At 42.0% G+C, this 25,535-nt stretch overlaps 1 protein-coding gene across 1 annotated transcript; it reads left to right on the top strand.

The window, feature by feature from the left end:
• Positions 1-1,994: 1,994 nt before the first annotated feature.
• MAL2 (mal, T cell differentiation protein 2) lies at positions 1,995-20,579 on the top strand. Its single transcript, XM_084618189.1, has 4 exons — positions 1,995-2,411; positions 5,469-5,639; positions 15,807-15,956; positions 18,202-20,579. The coding sequence occupies exons 1-4, from the start codon at positions 2,280-2,282 to the stop codon at positions 18,271-18,273; spliced, it is 525 nt and encodes a 174-aa protein (XP_084474315.1). The 5' UTR covers positions 1,995-2,279; the 3' UTR covers positions 18,274-20,579.
• Positions 20,580-25,535: the final 4,956 nt, after the last annotated feature.

The following is a 25,535-nucleotide window of genomic DNA, read 5'->3' as shown; positions in this document are numbered from 1 at the left end:
AGCCTGAAATGCTGACAACCCTCCAACTCGTAGTGAAAAAATTAAGAAAGGGGGCATTTCAGGACTTTTTTTTTATTTGTCAAAGATCTAGAACTCTTGAGTGCTTTTAAGAATTAAGGGACTGTGGCTAACCTGTCCCTGAAGGGGTTAAACTAGAAGGGCAGAGGACCCACAGCCTATGTGAGACACTTGAGGGTCTGTATGAAAGTAACTAGAGGGCTCAAGAGGTCTAAGGCACTGGTTTGGGGCTCTAGGGCTGCTAAACTGTGGAGTGTCATGTCTCAATGAAGGGCTCAGACAAGCGATCTGAGCTTGGGAATGTGCCCTGTAGACCCCGAATTAGAAACAGTGACGAGCCTCAGGCCAGATCCAGCTGGTTTAGAACAATGGTTCTTGACCAGGGGCACACATACCCAATAGGGATGCAGAGGTCTTCCATAGGGTACATCTACTCATCAAGATATTTGCCTAGTTTTATAACAGCCTCCAAAAACCACTAGCAAAGTCAATACAAACTGAAATTTCATACAATGACTTGTTTATACTGCTCCATATACTATACACCGAAATGAAAGTACAATATTTCTCTTCAAATTGATTTATTTTATAATTATATGTAAAAATGAGAATGTAAGCAATTTTTCAGTAGTAGCATACTGTGGCACTTCTGTATTTTTACGTCTGCTTTTGTAAGCAAGTAGCTTTTAAGTGAAATGTAACTTCAGGGTACACAAGACAAATCAGACTCCTGAAAGGGGTACATTATTGTGGAAAGATTGAAAGCCACTGGTTTAAAACCATGTGGGACCCAGTGGCTGAGCCCTCTTACAACAGACTTATGTCCGTACAGAAGGGTAATGGGGCAGGTTGTAATACTTAGCACTTCTGAAAATCAAACACAAGGTACCTCACCACAGTCACCCAAAAATTGAGGCATAATCAGTGAATCATGTAGCCTGAGGAAGCAGAGCAGCTACCGTGGCATGAATCCTTTAATCTGAAAAAGTAATTCTGTTAAAGAAAAAAAAAAAAAAAGCAGCTGAGAATGGCCCACAGATTTGGGATGAAGTTTATTTCATTTTATTCCGATCTATATTCTGAGTGGGGCAATCCCCCAGCTATCTCTACAGAGTACCTATCCATCCTAATCTCAAAATCCTGAACCGGAACAGCAAACAAGAAAAAATGTTTTAGGATTATTTTATATCTTTTAAATAAAAGATAAATGAACTGAGATAATAAAGTTTATTATAAGTGGCATGATGAATGCGTTTCCAGATGTATTTCTGGCTATAAGTTTGGTCTTTCATTAACAACATTTTCCCCTACTGGAACGTAAATGATAGTCTTTTGTCCTATTACCCTTTTCTAAACTTGGATGTTACTAAAGTATATATGCAATTTCTTATTGTACTTTGAATGGAAAACTGCATATTATAAACAAATCTGCCTTTAATGTTGAAGTCTCATCATTTCTTCATAAACCTTGTGCTACTTGATGTTTTTCTTAAAACGCCAACTCCTGGAGTCAAGTGACTGCATTATAACCTGTTTTGGCTGGTTGATTTTTTAAAGGTAGATTTCTAAGCCTTTGTGGTTGCAGAGATAAAGCTTGAAACTGTGAACCCTAAAGTTTCTATAATGAGAAGGTAAATAAAAAGAATTCCAAATTATTTTTAAAATCTCATGATTAAACCAGTCTCATGATTTTGGTGATCTGACTGCAGGAGGGGTCTGGCCCTGGGTTCAGATTGCAAAACCCCCGGGAACTGGAGGAGTAGGGGCCTGCAGCAAGGGCTCTGGCCCTGAGTGCAGTTTGGGGACACCCCAGGGGGCTACAGGCGGGGAGGGGGGTTGTCTCTAGCTAACTGCGACAGGGGATTGAAGGGGGAAGGTGTCTGCCCCTGAGTTGGGATCACCCCCAGGGGTTGGAGGGCGCGCGCGCGCGCGCGCGTGTGTGTGTGTGTGTCCCTGAGCTGGGAACACCCCGGGGGCCGAGTCTGGGCTCGTCGCCAGAAGAAAGGGGGCCGTGGCTGCCTGAAGCCCCCGGGCCAGGCAGCGTCGCTGGCGGCGTCCTCGCGAACCGGGCCTGCCGCTTCCAGGCGGGGCGGGCGGCGCGTGAAGCAGCCCCCGGGCTGGGGACTGGGCGGCGCCCGGCGCAGGGGCCGTCTCCGTGCTTGAGTGTTGCACCCACGCTTCCTGCACCTGCTCTGGGCGTAGCCTCCCCGCAACCTGCGACCGCGTCAGGGCCAGCAGAGCTCGGCTCTCTCGGCGGCAGCATGTCGGCCAGTGGGGGCTCCATGCCGCCGCCCCCCAACCCCGCCGCCTACTTCCCCGCGCCCAGGATCACGCTGCCCGTCGGCTTGGACATCCTGCGCACCTACTCGGGAGTCTTCATCTGCCTGGAGATTGTGAGTGACCCGGGCCGAGCGCTGCTCGGGGAGGGCAGTGCTGCTGGGCACGGGCTCCCCTCTCCCCCCTTCCTTCAGCCCCGGTCCCCTCTTCTCTTCCCCCCATCGCCGCACTCTTCAGCCGCGGTCTCCTCTCCGGTCCCCTCTTCTCCCCCCCTTAGTGCTGCACTCCCCGCCGCTCCCACTCGCTCCTGCCTTGAGTACCAGCTCCTCCTCCCCAGCAAAACCCCGAACAAATCTTTCCTCCTCCGCGGCCCAGCACTTGTTGCGCCGAGCCCCCAGCGCCTCGCCGCCGCTGGGCTGCGATGTGAAGTGCCCCGAGCAGCAGGGCCAGTGTCGTGCATACCGAACCGGGGGCGGGCGGTGCACACCTGCCCGCCCCCCCTGTGCCGGAGCCCAGGCTGCTGCGAACAGGCGGCACCGCCGCCCTGCCACCGGCCCCCCACGCTGCTCACCTGCCATTTTGTAGGTGGTCAAGGTGCAGCAGCCGGAGCGGGTGGTGGCAGCATCGTGAGGTTCTGCTCCAGGAGCAGGAAACCGGAGAGCAAGAGCGGACTCCGCATTCCCCTGCCAGGCGCTGTCCCCCAAAGGAGGCTGCGGGAGAACTGGAGCGTTGGACTTTATGCAAGGGGCGGGCGGAAGGACAGTCAGCGGGGGGAATGAATGTGTGTGAGGTGGGGGCACCACCATTTTGCTTAATCCCGTTTTCCCACCTCAGAGCTTCCCCAGAAGGGGGATCCTGTGCAACATACCACTCTGCTGAAGTAACACCGGAGGCGTTTGTTCTCCTGATTTCCACTCAGAGCTGTGTTTTTGGCTCCTGTTCCGTTTGATTTACGGGGCAGCAGGCCACAGAACATTGTGTATGTATTTTACACTGTTTTATTTTAATCAAGACAATCTTGATCCTCCACACGTTTAGATCAGATTCAGAAGTCCAAGGAAGTAAACCTGTAGAGTGTGCTTGTTTTTAGGATCCCTCAAACTCTAGCATGCATGCTTAACCTTACTGGCATGACCAGTCCCCTTGACTTCAATGGGACTACTCATGTAGGACAAGGGTAAGAGTTTGCAGGAGCAGCATCATGATTACTAACAGATTAGGTTTCAGAGTAACAGCCGTGTTAGTCTGTATTCGCAAAAAGAAAAGGAGTACTTGTGGCACCTTAAAGAGTAACCAATTTATTTGAGCATAAGCTTTTGTGAGCTACAGCTCACTTCATCAGATGCATACTGTGGAAACTGCAGAAGACATTATATACACAGAGACCATGAAACAATACCTCCTCCCACCCCTCTCTCCTGCTGGTAATAGCTTAAGTGAGCTGTAGCTCACAAAAGCTTATGCTCAAATAAATTGGTTAGTCTCTAAGGTGCCACAAGTACTCCTTTTCTTTTTACTAACAGATTAGAGGTGAAATGCTGGCCTCATTGAAGTTAATGGCAAACTCCCACTGATTTCAATCACTCCAGGATTTCACCCGGAATGTCTTTCTTCTTACAGTCACAGATTTGAATACTGACCTGGGCTCCAATCTTTCAAATGGATCCCTATAGGGCCTGCCTTCCCCTCCACATGCAGCCCTGACTTTTTCCACAATGGCCTCCACACTGGTCCACGGATCTGCTGGTGTGGCTCCAGTGTCAGGACTGGAGCCCAGATCGGCAGTGACCAAAAATGAACTGCTTGATGGATTTGCTAGCTTATGTAACAGGTGCTGACGTTCTCAGTTTAGTCTTGGTGTTTCTCTGATATTGAGCCTGCTCAGGATCACAGTGGATGTTTAAATGAGTAACCTTGCTGCCAGGCTCAGCCGTGGGATGTTACAGAAAAGCTTGTGCTCTTACAATGCATTACATGTCTGTTCTCTGAATAATGTTCTGAGTCTCCAGTGCTATAAAGATGGAGAAAACCTGCTTCCTCACAACAACTAAAACCTGAAGAGAAACCCTTGAAAGTAACTTGAAGGTTGATGACACTAATCCATGGGAATGCTGAATGCATGCTGCTAGTGCATTTTTACATCATCAGCCTCATTTTATCCACATATGGTTGCATTTTATACTTACTCCAACTCCAGGCAATTTCTTCTGAAAATTGAGTCTGGGGTCCTAGGTTCAAAAGAAACTGGGCAGGCATTATTTTGAAGTTGTACTTCTTGCAGTGTGAAAATTTTATCTCCAAATTTATACTCTGAATTCTGGGAGGGTTGAACTGGAAATGGTAACTCAATATAAATTTGAGCAGTGCTCAGTTAATAGATGAGTTCTATTTCAATCAAGTTAAGGCTTCCTGTATTAAAGGAACACATTTCAGGAAGCAAGTATCACTCTTATAGAGATCTGTGTTTATGGTTGAAGTCATTCATTGAGAAGATCAGTGTGCTGCAACTTAAATTTGTAGGAATAAATTCTGCTCCTAATTATATAGCTCTTAATGTGAAAAGAACTTGGCTAATATACTTCATTTATCCGATTTTCATGACTCAGCAGCCCACCATAGTTATGCTAGTCTTTTATATTTTACTTTTGCTTGTTGCTTTTTACTCTTTTGGGTCTAAACCATAAATTTGGTTTATACATTTATAATTATCTCATATCTGTATCCGCTGGGAGCTAACAAAACTATATATGGCTATAAGATTTAGATTTCAATCTCATTTACATCCTTGGTATGCCAGTTGCAACAGATACAGATTTATTTATTTATATTTTAGGATAAATGCATTTTGATAATGTTTTCACTTGTCCTGTATTTCCTTCAAAATCAGATTTCAGGTGAAACTTCAGAAGCACTTACGTGATTTAAGAGCCTAAATCCCATTTTCAAAAAGGCTTTACAAGCTTGTGTCTTACTGATTCTCAATTACTTAGCCTTCTGAGTAGCTAAGTCACTTTTCAAAAGGGGATTTTTTGAAAATTTTACCCCAGTACCAAAAAATTGCACCTGAAAGCTTTAAAAAATAAATAAATAAACGGTTAGTTCAAGTCCAGAGGGGCTGGACAAGATTCAGCTTTAAGCCTTCGTTCTCATCATGGATTTGGTTTTTCCTGCAGCTGTTTGGAGCCCTTGTCTGGATTTTGGTAGCTGCCTCTCGAGTTCCGCTGCCTCTACTGCAGGGATGGGTGATGTTTGTGTCGGTGACGGCTTGTTTTCTGTCCATCCTCTTCCTGGGCGTGTTCCTTTTTAGTTATACACACAGAGTGGCTGTGGACTGGAACCAGATGGTGAGTTTTTTTTCCCTTGGGGGTCATGATTGGATGAGAAAAACAAATTGATCTTACTCTTCGTAAGACTCTTGAGGTCTGATCCAAAGCCCATTCAAGTTAATGAAGAAACTCTAATTCATTTTGATGAGCTTTGGATCAGGTCCTTAAATATTATGCCAGGGTAGGTGCCTGGCCTTCACATCATGAATGGCCAAAGCATGGCCTGCAGCACAAACATAGCTCAGAGTTCTTCAGAGACTCTTGTCTGCCCTTTCCTTTTAATTTGATAGTGCAGCCTGTGGAACTACAGGTCCCAGCATGCAGTGCTCAGTGTTCATTCAATCAGATGGCAAGATTCTGCTCATGTTAGGATGAAGCTTTACATGCTGAAACCAGTAGTCCTTACAAGCTGTACCTCCATATTTAAAAAAAATAGACAGCTGTAATCCGATCCATTTTATGCAAGTTACGTGTCTATCTCAAACTATTGGAAAGTTACCAAGTGCATTCCTCAATGACTTATAGTTTGCGCTTTCCTGTGTTATTACTTAAAAAATGTGTTCCTGTGAGGTGTATGCTAAGAATGGGGAGTTTCTAACAGCCTAAAAGTGGTGAAATGCAATACTGTATCATTCTATTTTATTGTATTGTGAGGCTTTTTGAGTGAGCAATAACAAGCAGAGAAAATATACAAAGAATCAGACCTTAGAATCATAAAATATCAGGGTTGGAAGGGACCTCAGGAGGTCCTCTAGTCCAACCCTCTGCTCAAAGCAGGACCAATTCCCAGCTAAATCATCCCAGCCAGGGCTTTGATAAGCCTAACCTGAAAAACCTCAAAGAAAGGAGATTCCACCACCTCCCCAGGTAACGCATTCCAGTGCTTCACCACCCTCCTAGTGAAAAGGTTTTTCCTAATATCCAACCTTAGCCTCCCCCACTGCAACTTTAGACCATTACTCCTTGTTCTATCGTTTGCTACCACTGAGAACAGTCTAGAGCCATCCTCTTTGGAACTGCCTTTCAGGTAGCTGAAAGCAGCTATTAAATCCCCCCTCACTCTCTTGGAGACTAAACAATCCCGGTTCCCTCAGCCTCTCCTCATAAGTCATGTGTTCCAGTCCCCTAATCATTTTTGCTGCCGTCCGCTGGACGCTTTCCAGTTTTTCCACATCCTTCTTGTAGTGTGGGGCCTAAAACTGGACACAGTACTCCAGTTGAGGCCTCACCAATGTCGAATAGAGGGGAACAATCACATCCCTTGATCTGCTGACAGTGCCCCCACTTATACAGCCCAAAATGCCGTTAACCTTCTTGGCAACAAGGGCACACTGTTGACTCATATCCAGCTTCTCATCCCCTGTAACCCCTAGGTCCTTTTCTGCAGAACTGCTGCCGAGCCATTCGGTCCCTAGTCTGTAGCAGTGCATGGGATTCTTCCATCCTAAGTACAGGACTCTGCACTTGTCCTTGTTGAACCTCATCAGATTTCTTTTGGCCCAATCCTCTAATTTGTCTAGGTCCCTCTATATCCTGTCCCTACCCTCCAGCATATCTACCAGTCCTCCCAGTTTAGTGTCATCTGAAAACTAGCTGAAGGTGCACTCCACACCATCGTCCAGATCATTAATGAAGATAATGAACAAAACTGGCCCCAGGACCCACCCTTGGGGCACTCTGCTTGATACCGGCTGCCAACTAGACATGGAGCCATTGATCACTACCCGTTGAGCCCGACGATCTAGCCAGCTTTCTATCCATCTTATAGTCCATTCATCCAGTCGATACTTCTTTAACTTGCTGGCAAGAATACTGTGGGAGACAGTATCAAAAGCTTTGCTAAAGTCAAGGAATAAAACGTCCACTGCTTTCTCCTCATCCACAGAGCCAGTTATCTTGTCATAGAAGGCAATTAGATTAGTCAGGCATGAATCCATGCTGACTGTTCCTGATCACTTTCCTGTCCTCTAAGTGCTTCAGAATTGATTCCTTGAGGACCTGCTCCATGATTTTTCCAGGGACTGAGGTGAGGCTGACTGGCCTGTAGTTCCCTGGATCCTCCTCCTTCCCCTTTTTAAAGATGGGCACTACATTCGCCTTTTTCCAGTCGTCCGGGACCTCCTCCGATCGCCATGAGTTTCCAAAGATAATGGCTAATGGCTCTGCAATCACATCCACCAACTCCTTTAGCACCCACGGATGCAGCGCATCCGGCCCCATGGACTTGTGTTCGTCCAACTTTTCTAAATAGTTCTGAACCACTTCTGTCTCCGAGAGGGCTGGTCACTTCCTCCCCACGCTGTGCTGCCCAGTGCAGTAGTCTGGGAGCTGACCTTGTTCGTGAAGACAGAGGCAAAAAAAGCATTGAATACATTAGCTTTTTCCACATCCTCTGTCACTAGCAATCTTTATGGTATTAAATGCAGTTATGCCTAATTGCTCACCACCTTCGTTAAATAACCTTTCTTCTGTGTCGCTCATTTTTATTACTGGCAATCATACTGCTTTTAGCCAGATTTGTATGTTTCAGTATAAACATCCGTGGTTGTGCATCCCTTGATATCCAAGTAACTGTGGTGAGAGTCCCTAGATCTGTGCAAATCTTGAATCAAAGGTCATAGAACTTCATAAATTTGGTGTTTGAAAGATTAAACTTGTGTAATGAGCAGTGCTACTCTGGATTCTGTCCAAACAGACTTTAGCACTGTAGCACCAGTGTTTCACTGTACATACAAACAAAGTACAACTTCAACTCTTAAATGGAATTAAACCACAAATCAGGTTAAGCTAGTTAATGACTTTTTAATGCTTTATTCACAAAATAAAAGTCATGATCCAGGAATTGTGAGCTAGATGTTGGGGAAATGGAGGGAATTTCACAGAGGGTTGTTAGTGTTGTTCAGTGGCAGTCACATCAGTTAGTATGCAGGAAAGCACATAAAGCATGTGCATTACTTTTAAGCAAGTGAATAGTGTCATTGGTTTCAGTGAAACCAATCACAGACAAAGTTCTGCACATAATTAAATGCTTTGCTGGACTGGAGCCATAGTGCTTTTTTGAATGTTCAAAGTACTACACAAACATTCATCCTATAACTCTCCTTGTGAGTGTGCATTATACAGTATTGATTTTGCCCTATCAAATGCTTGTTGTTGGCTATTTTTATTTCTGGTAGGATAGGGAATTTTGACACCACTCTGTGATAAAGAGAGTGCCCCTTATGTGAGCAAAATGGCAATGGGTGCACAACACCTGTGGAAGTCATGCCTATGACGTTTGCCTGTGATTTTGTTAAAAATTCCCCGTGACTAATAGGTCAAAGAAATGGAATATGAACCTTTTATACCTAGTTCACTGGCTCAAAATCCAGTCCAGATCACTAATTACCGAAAGATGATTACCATTTGGCCACAATTCAGCATAGTACCTGCTGGCTAAATTTATATGTCCTTTAGTATGCTGGACCTAGATTTTTTTCAGCAAGATACCATGACGTCTACATTGAAATCTACTGCAAATGGCAAATTCTGTGGTGACTTAAAAAAAAAAAACCTAGTTTTTTCAACCTGGTTACATAAACTCATTTTTTTATTTTTAAATTAAAAGAGAGTCTACCATGTTGCTGTTTGTTGTAACACTTAAATTGGAAAATGTTTAAAGAAAAAGATTTTTTTATTATTTCTTATGCTGCAGAAACTAAACTTTGGCATGGAATTCAGAATGGCTAATTAAGGCTAGTGGTTTGATAAGGCCAAAAATGGGAAAAGTCCTGGCACATTATTTTAATATTATTGTTTGTAATGGAAAATTATAAGAAGAGTCTAGTATCTTTTATTTTAAAATAAAAATAGTTTAAAACCATTTTTAAACCCTCCAAACTTAACTCTCCTGGATGCAAATTAGTAGCACTTTTAGGGTAAGGTTCTGCCAACCTTTACACTGAACAGTCCTTACTTCCTACATTGCCCCTATTCAATCTAGTGTGATTACTCATGGGAGTAAGACACTAACTCAGCATGAGTAAGGAAGTTGTGTTGCTCCGAGTGGTTCTTAAACTTTTGTACTGGTGACCCCTTTCACATAGCAAGCCTTTGAGTGCGACTCCCCCTTATAAATTAAAAACACTTTTTTATATATTGAACACCATTATAAATGCTGGAGGCATAGCTGGGTTTGGGGTGGAGTCTGACAGCTCGTGACCCCCCCCATGTAATAACCCTGTGACCCCCTGAAGGGTCCCGACCCCCAGTTTGAGATCCCCTGCTCCAGGGCCAGTGCAAGGATGTTTAGCACCCTAGGCAAAACTTCCACCTTGTGCCTGCCTACCCCCGGCCCTGCAGCAGCTCTGCGGCCTCCGCCCTGAGGCGCCCCCCCGCGGCAGCTCCCCCCTGCCCCCTCTCTCCCTCCCTCCCCTCGGCCCGTGGAGCCGCGTGCAGCAACTCCCCACCCCAGCTCACCTCTGCTTCGCCTCCTTCCCGAGCACGCTGCCGCTTCTCCCACCTCCCAGGCTTGCAGCGCCAATCAGCTGTTTGGCGTGCAAGCCTGGGATGGAGAGAAGCAGAGTGGGGCGGCGTGCTCAGGGGAGGAGGCAGAGCAGAGGTGAGCTGGGGCGGGGAGCGGTTCTGCTGGCAGTTGCTGCTGGCGGCCCTCCCCATGCCCCCCTGCCACAGCTCACCTCCGCTCCACCGCCTCCCCAGAACGCGTGTCTAGGTTCCTTCCCCACTCTGAACTGTAGGGTACAGATGTGGGGACCTTCATGAAAAAAGTAAGTTTAGGAGGTTACCAGCTTAGGTTAAAACTTCCCCAAGGTACAAACTATTTTACCTTTTGTCCTTGGACTTTCGCTGCCACACCAAACGTCTAACCGGTATATTACTAGGAAAGAGTCTATTTGGAAACGTCTTTCCCCCCAAAATCCTCCCAAACGTTAGACCCCCTTTCTTGGAGAAGGTTTGATAAAAATCCTCATCAATTTGCATAGGTGACCACAGACCCAACCGCTTGGATCTTAAGAACAATGGAAAAGCAATCAGTTTCTTAAAAGAAGAATTTTAATAGAAGAAAAAGTAAAAAGAATCACCTCTGTAAAATCAGGATGGTAAATACCTTAGAGGGTAATTAGATTGAAAACATGAGAATCCCTCTAGGCAAAACCTTAAGTTACAAAAAGACACAAAAACAGGAATATCCATTCCATTCAGCACAGCTTATTTTCTCAGCCATTTAAAGAAATCAGAATCTAACGCATATCTAGCTAGATTACTTACTAAATTCTAAGACTCCATTCCTGTTCTGTCCCCGGCAAAAGCATCACACAGACCGAGAGAGAGGCTTTTTTTCTCCCTCCCCCCAGCTTTTGAAAGTATCTTGTCTCCTCATTGGTCATTTTGGTCAGATGCCAGCGAGGTTATCCTAGCTTCTTAACCCTTTGCAGTTGAAAGGGTTTTTCCTCTGGCCAAGAGGGGTTTTAAAGGTGTTTACCCTTCCCTTTATATTTATGACAGCGCGCTTTTGGCCGCCCCCAACCGCTTGGCACCCTAGGCGACCGCCTAGTTCGCCTAGTGGTTGCACCGGCCCTTCCCTGCTCTATACTGAACCAGATGTTAGTGCAAAGACCATAGACTTTATTCTCTACTGCCCTACATATTGTGTAGCCATTTACATCTGCACAAACTAGGTGTAAGCTACCATTCCCTTCTGATCTGGTGGTATTTTACACACACTTTGCACAAGACTTAAGTGATTATGCAGAGTGTAAAGCAGTGGAGTATTGGGCACCATGCTTTTTTATTTAAAAACCCGAACAGTAAACAGTTAGGTTTTGGATCACAGACGTCATGTCCCAGATAGAACCTTACTGTTGATACATATCTTCACTGTAACTATTGCCAGGGAAGTTAGAGTGTTTGGCATCTGGATGGAGGAAAATGACAGGTTCTCTTTTGAAAATATCTCTTCTGTGTACTACTACAGAGGGGTAGTCATGTTTGTCTGTATCCACAAAAACAATGAGGAGTCCGGTGGCACCTTAAAGATAACAGATTTATTTGGGCATCATGGAATAGGGATTATACATTCTAATTCTATAGTATGAGACAATATATTCATGTAATGTTTAAGAAAAGTTTTGTAAATGAGTTCCAATAGTTCATGGATTAGGGACCCAATCTTATGGGGTTCCAGAGGCTTCTGTATAGATTATTTAGGTTAATCTTTCTATCTACCCAATCGGACTCAGTGCTCAGTCTAGAAGATACCATGAGAGATGCTTAGTTTTGCTGTTCTCAAACTGTGGATCTGTGTCTCCAGAGATAACATGCTTGTTAACAGCAAAAACGGTTTTAAATAAATAATATATAGAGGTGAGAAATAACAGACCTGAACCTTATTGTCCCTCTGCAAATTTGTGTACACAGAGTCAATCCCTTACCTCTCTCTAAAAGTGGAAAGTTTCAAAAAGTTCAATGACTAGAAGATTGTTGGACGCGGAATAGATTTGGACAGGAAGGAGTCTGGAGATAAATGTGAGAAGGGAGGGATAGGCAGTAGAAACAAAAGTGAGACTGTTTGAGCAGCATATTCCAGAAGTCTTGAGGTCTTTCTGAGTGTAGCCTTCATTGATTTGAGATCTACCAATACCATTCGCTCACTAGAAGGGAAAACTTATAATGGCAGCAGGCCGTAAAAGAGACCCAGTTTGGGAATATTTTAATGAAGTTCCTCTCTCCGTGGGTAAGACAGGCACGCGTGCAAAATGCAAACAGTGCCACAAAGAAATACAAAGCCTGGTTGCCCAAATGAAACAACATCATGAGAAGTGTTCCTTCTCAGGAGGAAGCTGCATTGAAGATGACGAAAGGAACATGTCTGAACATGCAGGATCTTCAGGTTGGTAAATATTTTTATTTCATACTTCTTTCTTAAGGACTGCCTGTACTTCCTTCTGGACTGTTCTTGAATTCTCATGTTTGAGCAAAAAATATAGTTGTTACTCTATGGTACTATCATTTTAGATGCAGTTCTGATAAAAAATAAATAGCTGAAATAGGCAGATCTTCCCTTTACAATTTCACCTTTAAAGTAGTACCAGGTGTCAGTGAATGCAGTGAGTAATACTAAATGAGCAGTATGGTAATAATAATTAAATAACTGCATTGACTTATTTTGTTTAGGAGAATCCATCTTCAACATAAAGGATTCTGAAGACTATCCACCTTCAAGATCACCATCATTTTCTATAGTTTCAGAGTTATCTGCCAATGATCGTGTTTCAGTCACATCATGTATGTCACATAGCCATGGTAGCAAAAACAATAAATAAATAAAAATCTCCATCATCCAGAAACAACCATATATAAGTTTGTGATAAGAACCAGCAGATTACAAAAAGAGGTAATTGATGAAAAAATTGCTCTGTTTGTTTATGCAACAGACTCTCCTTTCCGTACAATTGAGAACCCACGCTTCATTAACATGGTTCAGTCATTAAGACCAGGATACAGTCCACCCAACAGAGCAGATGTCATAGGCAAATTGTGGATAAAGTGTATGAAAGAGAAATTGAGCAGTGTGTGAATGGTCTAGAGGGTAAAATTGTTAACCTGAGTCTTAATGGGTGGAGCAATGTGCACAATGGTTCTGTTGTATGTGCTTTTGTGACAACAGAAGAAGGGAATGTCTTCCTTACAGAAACAATTGATACATCAGGAAATGCTCACACAGCAGAATACTTACAAGAAGTAGCGGAAAAAGCTATAACAAACTGTGGAAAAAAAATTCAGATGTCTAGTACGCAGCTTGGCCACAGACAATGCTGCAAATGTGTCCAAGATGAGAAGAAATTATTTAGAAGAAAGTGAAGAGAGTTCCCAAGCTAATAGCATACGGTTGCAGTGCTCATTTGATGCACCTCCTGGCCAAAGACTTCAGTGTTCCAGAAATAAAACCTAATGATGTTGAAATTGCAAAATACTTCTGTAACAACCACTTTGCAGCAGCTGCTCTGAAAAAAGTGGGAGGAACCAAGCTAACCCTCCCACAAGACGTGTGATGGAACTCAGTGGTGGACTGTTTTGAGCACTGAATCAAGAACTGGCCTAATCTGATGACAGTTTATGAACAAAATCGTGAAAAAATAGATGGCACTGTCACAGCCAAAGTTCTCAACATTGGGCTTAAGAGAAATGCTGAACACATGCTGAGTACCCTGAAGCCTATTTCCATAGCCTTGAACAAAATGCAGGGAAATAGCTGTTTACTGCTGACGCTGTTGAAATTTGGAAGGAACTGAGTAAGATCTTAAAAAGAAAATATGCAATGACAGAGTTAAATTACAAGCATTTAAAAAAATGAATGAGACAAGCACTATGTTCAGCTCATTTTCTTGCAAATATTCTCAATACTTGGTACCAGGGTCAAACCTTAACTGCTGAAGAAGAGCTGGCTATGACATGGACATCCAGCAATCATCCCTCCATAATGCCAACTATAATAAACTTCAGAGCTAAGGGTGAACCGTTCGAGAAATATATGTTTGCTGATGATGTTTTAAAGAAAGTCACAGCAGTGAACTGGAGGACATCACTTAAACACTTGGATTCAGAGACTGTTGAACCGATAATCTCACTTTTAACAGCAGTAGCTTCTTCTGCCGGTATAGAAAGAATATTTTCTTCCTTTGGACTAATTCATTCCAAACTGAAAAATCGTTTGGGACCTGAAAAAGCAGGAAAGCTTGTTTTTCTTTTCCAGATTATGAACAAACAGGAAAATGAAGGTGAAGGTGACTGAGTTAGCTGCAGAAGCCAATATTTTAAGTTTCTCATGTTGACCTTGCTGACACAGTCAATTTAATTTTTGTTGTTTGGTTTTTTAAATATTTCATTTAACTATTTTAGTTAAAAATCTTAACAAAAACAAACCTGATTTTAAAAAACTTGAATGTTTAACTAAATTTCAAAAAGTCATATGCTTGTTTTGTTAAAATATTATATATTTGATGTTGAAGAAAAAAATCCAGAATACAGAACATTGTTGTTTTAGTTAAATAAAACAATTTAAATGTCTGTCTGGTGATGTTCTCCTCCTAATACAGCATGGCAAGAAAATCCTCCAAATATTAATGATTAACCTGTTGAACTGGAGATAGTTCACCTCCCACTGACTTCATAAATACCTGCTTCAGTTACCTTTGGTAAATGAAATAACTAAACAATCATTCATTTTCTGATACAGCTGTAAAACTAGTCTGAAAAGTTTTCAAAATAAATCACTTAAAAATGTATAGTGTGTACCTTCTAAAAATGAAACCTACATTGATCTCTGAATTGTGAAGAATATGTATTAAGGTTATAACAAGCAAAAAGAATGCACTTTTATGTAGAAATTCATGATTAAATTGAGTCTTCCTGACCAGTGATTTAAATCAATGCGATTTAAATCAAATCCACCCTGATTCTGTACACTGTGTTTTACAGAATAGAAACAGAAATATTTTAGGGAGGTTTTAAAAGCTTTATTGTATTCCCTCAGCTTGGAAAGTCAGACTCTTAGTGACTGGAGCTGAAATGTACAGGACTCAGGAGAGAGAAATTAAAACTAACACTTAATACACCTCTTTAAATGAATGTAAATAGCAAATGTTTGTATACACAAATGTGCACAATATAGTGTGCATGAGAGAAGAGTAATAGGATATGCTTTGTGTTTTACTCTAAATATGGTATGCATCATACTACTTTTAAATAGTGGTTCTTGTTGCTTTTTTAGTAACAAAGTTGCTGGGTTATTATAGCCGTTATTGCAAATGTGACTTAAAACATGGCAACATAATTGCTGACGTAGATCACTTAAGAGGTCAAGCTATACAGTATTTATTTTAAAGGTGTGGGTTTTGTTGTTTTTGTTTTTAATATTCTACAGTAACATAACTGAGTAGTATCACCTTGTGTACTTTTTTAGGATATAAAGATTAAAAAGTTTCTTACTATGATGTGTTGCATTGTGATATGGCTGCACTCTGATGACATTAATTTTAGGTGAATGATCTGAAAGTCTTCTATATGGCACCTCTAAGCTTGCTTTTTGTTTGCATTTTGTTTGCACTGAAACTTAGAGATTGGTTAAGAAGAATGCACATATCCAATCAGTTACAACATAGCCTAATTCTGTCACTTTCTTTTCAGGATTTTCTTTTCCATGCGGCTACTTTTGTCTTTTATTTTGGAGCCTTTTTATTGCAAGCAGCAACAACATCTCTGCATAATTATCGATGTCCATCAAATGCCACCGTGTTGCTAAGCGATCAAGACTATAACATAAGCATAGCAGCCTCAGTAAGTATTTCATAGATATACATCAAGAGATGGAAGTCTGTTTTAACCCTTTTTAGCTACCCAACCAATCTAATGGCTAACTGGAATGTAAACTTTTCGGGGAAGGGACTGTCTGTTTTTGTGTGTTACACAGCACCGAATATTCACATATTGATAATTTAATTTTTTTTATTTCTCTCCCGCCCCAATAAGTTGTTACTGTGTGGTAGGTATTTGCTGCACTACAGAATAACGTTCTTTATATATGATCATAAGAGAACATTTAGAGTGAGGCATACTAGTCGGTGGAAGTGAAGGCTCAATTATTAGGTGTTTTCCTTTGCATTTGAACAATGCTGCCTTTTCCATAGATGTGTGCCAATGGGTTTAGCACAAGGGATTGGAAGTACTGTTCTTAGTTTTTACGCCTTCTAACAGTGTCTTGTTTAGATCATAGGATCATATACATTTATTTAAGCTTATTAAAAACCTCTATAGGTGTCCATCACAAAAATTAAAATACACAAGACAAAAATGATAAAGGATGCTCAACCCACCTAGACATAACTATTTACCAGCTGATATGAAGATAAAACAAATAAATTGTTCCAGTGCTCAGCCCATCCTCTCTGAAAGACAAAAAAAATTACGGAGCTTTGCAGCTTGACAGATGCAGGCTGCAGTGGGTCTTGATGTGAAGAATTAGTTTCAAAGTCTAGGAAGCTCATTGAGATTCCTCTACAAGCAGCATCCTCCCAGTTATAACAAGGCAGCTCCAGCTGATCCTAGCTGTGGCAGTATGGCCTGGGAATAGAGATTAACCATGTCCCAAATCGGTCAGGTCTGTTTAATAGGTCAGCTTCCTGAATTCTACCCAGTAACTTATGAGGAGCCAGTGTAGCTCCTAGAGCACTGCTGTAATGCTTGTGTGATGCAAAGTTCCACCTAGTATGCAGAATTCCTGCCTTTCTCATAGTTCTGCTGAGCTGTAGTGGGTTGGGGGGTATTGTGAAGCTCCCCATTGGGCTGTTCCGGCTGTACGTGGGGAAGAAGCTCCAGTCTCTAGGCCCCACACAGTGCTGATGGGATGTGGGGAAGAAGAGCCAAACAGAAGAGCTCTGATCCCTAGCTCCTTCACAGCTGTTCCCCAAGTATGTCTGAAAATAATTATCATCTTGTCACATGTTCATTTTTGCTGCCATTAACCAAGAAAATGTTAAAGACTGCATAGAGAAAACAGAAAAATTAAAGTCTTGCTAAATAGCTGCTGTCAAGACAATGACCTTCCAGCTGTTTAGATGAAGGCATGTGTGTAGGTTCTTTTTAAAAAAGTAATAGTCCCAGCAATTATTAGCATCTGTTTTCCAAACATTCATTATCTCACTCAAAGCATGTTTAGTATGGGTAGGATGTAATAATCTAAGTGACTCCCAGGAGAGAGAGGGAGAGGCAGGTCTCCATCATTCTGACCTGGAACACATCAGAAAGTGTTTCAATTTAATAAATAAATCCCTCCTAGTTTCCATCCTCCCTAGTTCTTCACAAATGCATTCATAGAACCATCTAGTATAATTTCTAGGATGAACACAAACATAGATTTCACCTTACGATTCCTCCAGCAAAACAACTTGCGATTAAGCTAGCACACATCTTACAGAAAGACATCCATCCGGTCCTTATTTAAAGACCATAAGTGCTAGAAACTTTACAACATCCCTTGGTAACCTATTCCAGTGGCTGATTATCTTCAGTGATCAAAAAAAAAAAAAAAGTGCCCATTTCCACAAGTAAATAATAAATGTTGATACCATATTGTTTTAGTGGTAGCTTTCTCCTCAGTTTATGTTTGCTGGAGTCAGATGCATTAATTTGGAGATGAATGAAATTAAATACTAGTAGAAACAAAAGCCAAATGACTGTGTTCATCCTTGATAATGAGAAGAAACTTGATTACAAGGTATAAAAATAAGTATTTAAGAGGGTTGCACCAGGACCTAGGTAAAAGACCTACTTTAGTTACAAAGTAGCAAAGTGATGTCAGGATTTGATGCTTTTGACAAAATGTTGTCAAAGCAGTAGCACATAGGTTCTCAACCTGAGGATCATGATAGGGTCTCAGGGGGTCACAACCAATCTTCATCATGGCTTTCTGGCTAACTGGGGGGGGGGGGGAATTCTGAAGCTTCCTTGTAAAATGTGGTTGTGGGAAAAGTTGAAGAGCAGTAATAGAAATCTCATATGTGATTCATCTCGCTTTCTTCTGCAGATTTTTGCCTTTGCAACAACCATTTGTTATGGTTGTAGCACAGCCCTTGCTTTAAGAAGATGGAAACTATAGCACCTGAAGAGGTTAATGGTTCAGCATTCTAGTTTAGTTTGTGTAATTGTGTATAAGATCAAATTAAATGCCACTTGTCTTTCAAACTGTAACGGAATTCCAAAAGGTTTTTATGTATAAACTCTATTTTAAAAATGTTAAAAATGCAGATAAGCTCATATCAGAATTACTTTAACTGAAATAATCTGTGATTGTTTTTTACTTTTATTATATGCTAATTAGAAGCATTATTCTACTATCTATATTGTATTATACAGTTTAGTGAGAAATAGATGCATCATTAGCAGAAAACTGAATTTTGGTGCTAAACAATTAGGAGGGAGGAAGTGGAAGGTAAACAAATGTTATATGCAAAGGTAGCTAAAAGCTACAAGTTGCAATGCTTATGGTTAATTATTATTAAAAGCCCCACTCCTGCAATAAGCTCCAAGTAGGCAGAATCCTGGGTCTCTGCACATATTCAAGCATCTGCCACACAGTGCTCCTTGCAGGGTGAGGGCCTAGCTTGACTTTTGTGAGATTGCCTTAATATTTTTAAAAGCAAAACTTAAAGAAAAACTATTTTAGTTTCCTTCCAGTATAATCTTGTGAAATACTTTACAGCCATTTCTGGCAGTGATGGTCTGATCTTTTCTATAATTGTGTTGTATTCCCTAGTAAATACAAATTGTTTAGTACTATTGTTCTGTAGTTTCCTATATTCACAGATTTAGTTCTGTCAAGTCTATTTATATTGCAAAATGTAAACAGTGCATTTGTGTTGTGTATATCTGTGGTATGTTTTGGTTTAAAACAAAGTATTTGCACTGTTTCACCTTGTTGTGGGTACAGTTTTTACTTCATGTGCTGCATTTGTGTTGTTTACTGTATGAGTCAATGTTGTTTGAATGGAGTATTACAGAATGTTGAATTCTCTCTGATCTAAATTTTTGCAGTGGTTTATTTGTTGCATCCTAAAGTCCCAATCTTGCAAAGGAATCTTTACATGGGAAGATCCTTATGCCTCTGCAGAGTCTTGCTGAAGTCAGTGGGACACCATTGGAGCATAAGGATCCACCCAGGAAGATGCTTTTGCACGAATGCGGAAGTCTGATCAAGTTTGCTTTGAATGTCCCAGTTATGTAATGAAATACATGAGGTACAAATGCACCAAACTCAACTTAACAAATGAGTTATCACTTCCCTCCCCCATTATCACTATTTAGCAGATTTTTAAAAAAAATTAATATCTTTAGTTCTTGCAAAAGTGCCAAATTGTTAACCTCAGAGACTGAAGACCCCTTGTCATCAATAGAAAAGCAACAATGTAAGCTTCCTTACAATGCCCTCCTTGCATTTGTTCTGTAGAGATCACTTGCAAGTGGACAGGGCAGTACACGTTCTTGTCTACTCAGGCCTGGTCTAGACCTAGAACTTAGATTCGTCTAGCTACATCACCCAGGGCTGTAAATTCACTCCCTCTGGAGTATAGTTAGGTCGACCTAACCCCCACTGTAGACTCAGCTAAGTCAAAAGAAGAATTCTTCTGTCAAACTAGCTGCCACCTCTTGAAGAGGTGAATTACCTACATTAATGGAAAACCCTCTTCCATCAATATAGGAAGTATCTATGTCATAGGCGGACTGTGTGCCAAATCCAGATCACCAGATGCTTTTGAACAGATCGCAAAGTATTTGTATTTACTTATTATCATTATTGTTGTTATTTTTTATTATTTTCTCTGGAATCTGGACCTTGACTATACCTTGACCAAGAAATTTGGACCTTGATAAAAAAAATTGACTTCCTCTGGTCTACACTATAGCTTCAGCACTGTAGCTGTGCCTTTGTAATACAGACATGGCCTCAGTCTCAGCATGCCAACAATGGTGCCAGTTGCAGTGAAGACACCTGAGGATCTCTGCTGGGAGCCTAATTCATTTCACATGTGCAACTAAATCACTGTCAGTAGTGGCCTGGGCCAATTTCATATCAATTAACTGGAAATGAATGGCACCTTCTCAATGCCCTGAGTCATTTAACTCTCCAGAACTATTGTAATAAGTTGATTTGATACATTTCATTTTCTGAAAATGTCTATCTTCCTCCCTCTTTGCACTGGCTGAATCTTCAACTCTTTACTCTCATCTAACCTGTATTGTGATTTTAAATTTTGTCTCATGCAATATGGCACAAAACAAAACACTGGATTTCATATTGTATAAAATATCTTTACACTGGTGTGTACACACGTAAGGGATTTCTCCCCATGATATAACAGTGACTTACACTCAGCTGCATTAAATACTTTATTCCTGTGTATTTGATACTGTGGTTACTGACAGATTTTCATCAGTTGAATATTGGTACAAAGAATAGAAATCTCAGATATTTGATTAAATTGATGCTAGATTTATTAAAAGAATAAGAATTCTTGAGAGGGTACTTGCACAAAATTCACACTTGTAACCGTATAATGTGGAACAGAGAATAAAATGGTGAAACAGTAAGCCTTGGATTGTATGAAAGATGACAGTGACTCTAGGGGGAGAGGACAGTGAAGATATACATGGTGATGGTGGGAAAGAACCACACTTGACAGATGCTAGTCAGGTCCCTTAATGCACCAGTGGAAGGTTCTCATACCACCGCAATGTGTGGGGTATTAGAACCTGTTTAGCATAGTGAGAAATGGCTAAACTCTTCCCTCCTGCTCTAAGAGTCAAAGACAGGCAAAGGACACAGTTGGAGAGGAAAGTTAACCTCCTATACTCTTGAAACAAGAGTGGTTTGCTTAGGTAAAAATAGAGGCATATTTCCTGTCCGCGACCATCACCTTTTCTTTTGCAATGAAAGATGTTCTGTTAGACTCTGATGCAGGTACAAGTAAACAAACAATAAAATAGAATATAAGGAGGCAGTAACACAATAAAGAAACAGTAAGCGGTTTATTACTCATAGTTGAACTTGGAATTGCAGAGGTGGTTTGGAAACAGGGCTCAGCGTGATGTGGGAGTCTGTATCCAAACATGGGGGGGGGGGGCAAGTAAAATGCAGTCCTGATGTTCATTACGCATGATGATTATAGACTGTAAGTGAGTGTCAATATAAAATAATGAATAAGACAAAAAGACATTTTGTATTTTAAAAATACATGCGTTTGCACACACACACATAACCCCTAAAGCTCATGCCTCTGAGTACGCCTCTCCAGGGAATGGAGCAGTAGAGAAAAGCTGGGAGGAAAGATAAGGAGTTAAGTTTTGGATACATGAGTTTAAGCTGAAGTGAGATATCCAGGAAGATATGCCCAACCCCAGAAACAGTGTTTGCTATTAAGAAGTGAAGTTACAATTCTGTATTATCTTTTACACATTATTGTTCAATGAAGAAAAAGCGACTACATTCTAGAAAGTTAAGACTTTGTTAAAGCCTATTCATCAGATGAAGTAGCTAAAATCACTTCCAGCTCAACCTATGAGGAAGGACATGAGTCACAAATATATTATTGAATAGTTATTCAGTTTAGACTTCTATATTGGTCTTGATGGTTCCAGTAGGACTTATTTATTGTAAAAACGTTCATTTCTAAGTAATGCTGCAAAAGTATTTTTTTAATCTTGAACCTAAAAATCTCTTCTCTTGGTCATTTTCTAAGAAAATGAATTTATTAATGTACAAGGCTGTTTAAAGTTTATCAATAAAAATATGGCTGTGTTTGCTCTCATCCTTACAAATACATATTTTAACAAATCAGTTATGCCTCCAAAGATGAGGTGTGTCTGTTACAGCAGGAAACAAAATTACACCTCTCAGAATATGGCCATTTTCTTGTTTTTGCATCTGACATCATGCTCAAACCTCCACTAGCATTAAGGAAAGTTCTTCAACATTTGGAGGTTGTCTCCTCTATTAGTATTTTATATAGAACTATACATGTGCAATGCTGTTTTACACACAAGCACTTGCTATCCTGGAAGATGCCTCAAATGACATGTCCAATAATCCTGAGACATTGCTTAAAGCATCTGACTCATCAGAACTTTCCTGGAGACTTGGGAAATATGAATTCCTTGCATTTGGGAGGTGAGATCTCAGGGCCATGATCTGGTTACATGTTCTTAATGAGCTTATATAAAAGTGAAGAGATTTGATTATATACTGGGATAGACCCTCTTGCAAAGCTTGATGGGTAGATGAGCAATGAAGTGTAGTGGATGCACTGAAACGCTGGTTTCCTCCACTCCAACTCGATTGAGTCCTGATGTTCAGAAATGGTCAAAGGGCATGGTGGGGTGACTTCTCTGGTGATTTTCCTCTTCTTTGGCACTGTCACCAATCCCCACGGGATCAGTTCCCCAATAAGGTCCATCCAAATCCTTCTGACCTCTCTCCCGCTTGTGTAACTCAGGTATAACTCCACTGAAGAAAGTGATGTTCTGTCATGGTAAAACTGCTGTAACTGGCAGGAGAATCAGAGCCACTCCTGAAAAGCTATGTTCTTCATAATGACTGCACTGCAACATTTAAAGGAAAGCGAAACAAAAGTCAGTGCTGGGGAATCTCACTGCCAACGTCTCCCTTTTGCTTCAGAAAGCACATGGAAACTCATGCATACATTCCACTTCCTCAAATTATGACATTTGCATTACCATGCCTGTCAAGTGTTTAAGTCTGAGCCTAAATGACAGTAACATGTTCCTGAGCTTAGTCTCATCTCTACTGGCTTTTACAGCTGGGCTAAAAAAAAAAAAGGCTTAAATATGCTTCAAACTCACTTTTAACCCCATTTGGTTCCATGGTTGATCTATACACCATGTGTTGGGGTTTTGAATATCATCTTAATACTAATCATTCCCTTTAATGCTGACTGGTCAAAATGTGTTAGATCCCCATTTGCCCCCTTTAGCATGATTTGAAAACTTGATTGTGGTGAACCCTCTGGATTTTGTTTAGTTAGCAATGAGCCAAGAATGCTTAATAGATTGGCAGAGAAGGTGAGTGAGATATCTTTTATTACACCAACTTCTGTTAGGGAGAGAGACAAGTTCTGTGAAAGTTTGAAAGCTTGTGTCTCTCACCAACAGAAGCTGATCCATAAAATATATTACCTCAGCCACCTTCTCTCTCTAATATCCTGGGACCAACATGACTACAACTACAGTGCCTATATATAACAGCTTGAGGGGCAAGCTGGGAAGAGTAAGTGCTGTTGGCTGTTTTTCTTTTATCTTACAAAGAGACACAGAATTTCAAAGTGACTTCATATAAATGTTGATTTAAAAAGTTCAGATGTTTTACAGTGTCTTTTGTGTGACTCGTCATGGTGTCACATCTCTTACTTAGTAAAAGTGAGGATAAAGATAGTGGTAACAAAACAAAAAAAAATGCAGCAACATGGTTGCTACACTCCAGAACACTATTTACTTTTCTGTTAACAGTGGTCCAGGCAGCCATTATCACCACAACTTGTTCGAGCACCTCTAATTTCTACAGAGCTAAGTCAACAGATACTTTACCAACTGGCTTCCACTTTGAAGTATTGTTCTATCCTGGTGCTACTCTTTCTGTATATTTAAATATGGTATCATAATCCTATAATGACAGATCTCATTGCTGTCCCTTTATATCCTTTTACTACACAAGGGATTAACACCATTCCTCTAAAAATTATCTGCAAATTATAACACTCAGCTTTCTGACCCAAGCAAGCCAGAAGAGGGAAGGGGAGGAGGGGAGAATGGTGAATTTAGGTCAAAAAACACGAATGGAAACTATTTTACTTTTCAAAAATGTTGCAGAATCTACCTGACTGTTTTCCTCCAGTGGGCTAAGTCTCTCTTCATTTATTTATCTAGGGTACTTTTGACCCTCCCACTACTATAACAGCAAGCACCTCAGTCTTCACAACACCGCTGTGTAGTAGGCCAGCGTTATTATTGCCATTCTACAGAAGACTAACTGATGCCCAGCAACTCACACAAAGTCACACAGGAGCAAGGAATTGAACTGCTCTGGTGGTGGAGCAAGGAATTGAACTCAGGTGTCCTGTGGCCCAAGTTAGCTAGTGTCTTAACTACTGCATTATCCTTCCACTTAGGGCTTGGCTACACTGGCAAGTTTTGTTGATGAAACTAATGTTGCCAAGGAAAAAATAGACAAAAGCAAGGTCGCCAAAGTGTGTCTACATTTGCTCCCTCTGTCGACAGATCGTGTCCACATTTGGGGCACCTTTGTCGACAGCAAGAGCAATGCACTGTGAGTGTGTATCCCACAGTGCCTGGTGACACCATCCATCGCTAGGTGTTTTGTGACTGTGGAAACGGAGCGCAGTGCATCCTGGGATGTGCAAAATGTACCGTCATGTACCACTTTGTGTCCCACCCCTCCAATGCTTTCTGGCTTCCTTTCGTGCTGTTTTTCCAACTGTTATTCTTTGGTAGCAGGGGCGGCAGGTTTGTAGAAATTTTGGTGGTGCCCAGAACACCCCCCCCCCCCCGCAGACTCCCCACACACACCTGCCTAAGGCTCTGGGAGGGAGTTTAGAATTCAGGCGATTGAGGTACACGAGGGGGTGGGGATGGAGGCTCTGAGAGGGAGTTTGGGTGCAGAAGGGGTGAGAGGTCAGGCTCTGGGAGGGAGTCTGGGTGCAGGGGGTGTGAGGGGTCGGGCTCTGGGTGGGAGTTTGGTGGAGGACGGGGTCTGGCGTGCAGGCTCTGGGATGGAGTTTGGGTGCAGGCTCTGGGCTGGAGCAGGGGATTGGGGTGCAGAAGGGGTGCAGGGTGCAGGCTCTGGAAGGGAATTTGGGTGCAGAAGGGGTGAGAGGTCAGGCTCTGGGAGGCAGTTTGGGTGGAGGAGGAGGTCTGGAGTTCAGGCTCTGGGAACAAGTTTGGGTGCTGGGTGCAGGCTCTGGACAGGGGGCAGGGGTGCAGGAGGGGTGGGTGTGCAGACTCTGGGAGGGAGTTTGGGACAAAAGTAGGTGCAGGGGAGGGGTGGGAGTGCAAGAGAGAGTTGGGGAGAGGTGCAGGATGGGGGTACGGGGGGGGTAGGGGTGCAGGCTCTGGGAGGGAGTTTGGGGGTAAGAGGGGGTGGGGGTGCAGGAGGAAGTTTGGGGGCTGAAGGGTGTGTTTCTGGAGGGGGTGTGGGTGCAGGCTCTGGAAGTGGATGGGGGGGGTTGATGCTTACCTGGGGCACCCCCTCTGGCAGTGGCTGCTAGGCAGGGCAGGTGGGAGGCAGGTCTCCTCACACTGCTGTCTCCAGGCACCGCCCCTGCAGCTTCCCAT

The sequence above is a fragment of the Lepidochelys olivacea genome (assembly GCF_965140295.1).
Source record: "Lepidochelys olivacea isolate rLepOli2 genome assembly, chromosome: 2".
Lineage (NCBI taxonomy): Eukaryota > Metazoa > Chordata > Testudines > Cheloniidae > Lepidochelys > Lepidochelys olivacea.
This window is presented reverse-complemented; position numbering and strand designations above follow the sequence as displayed.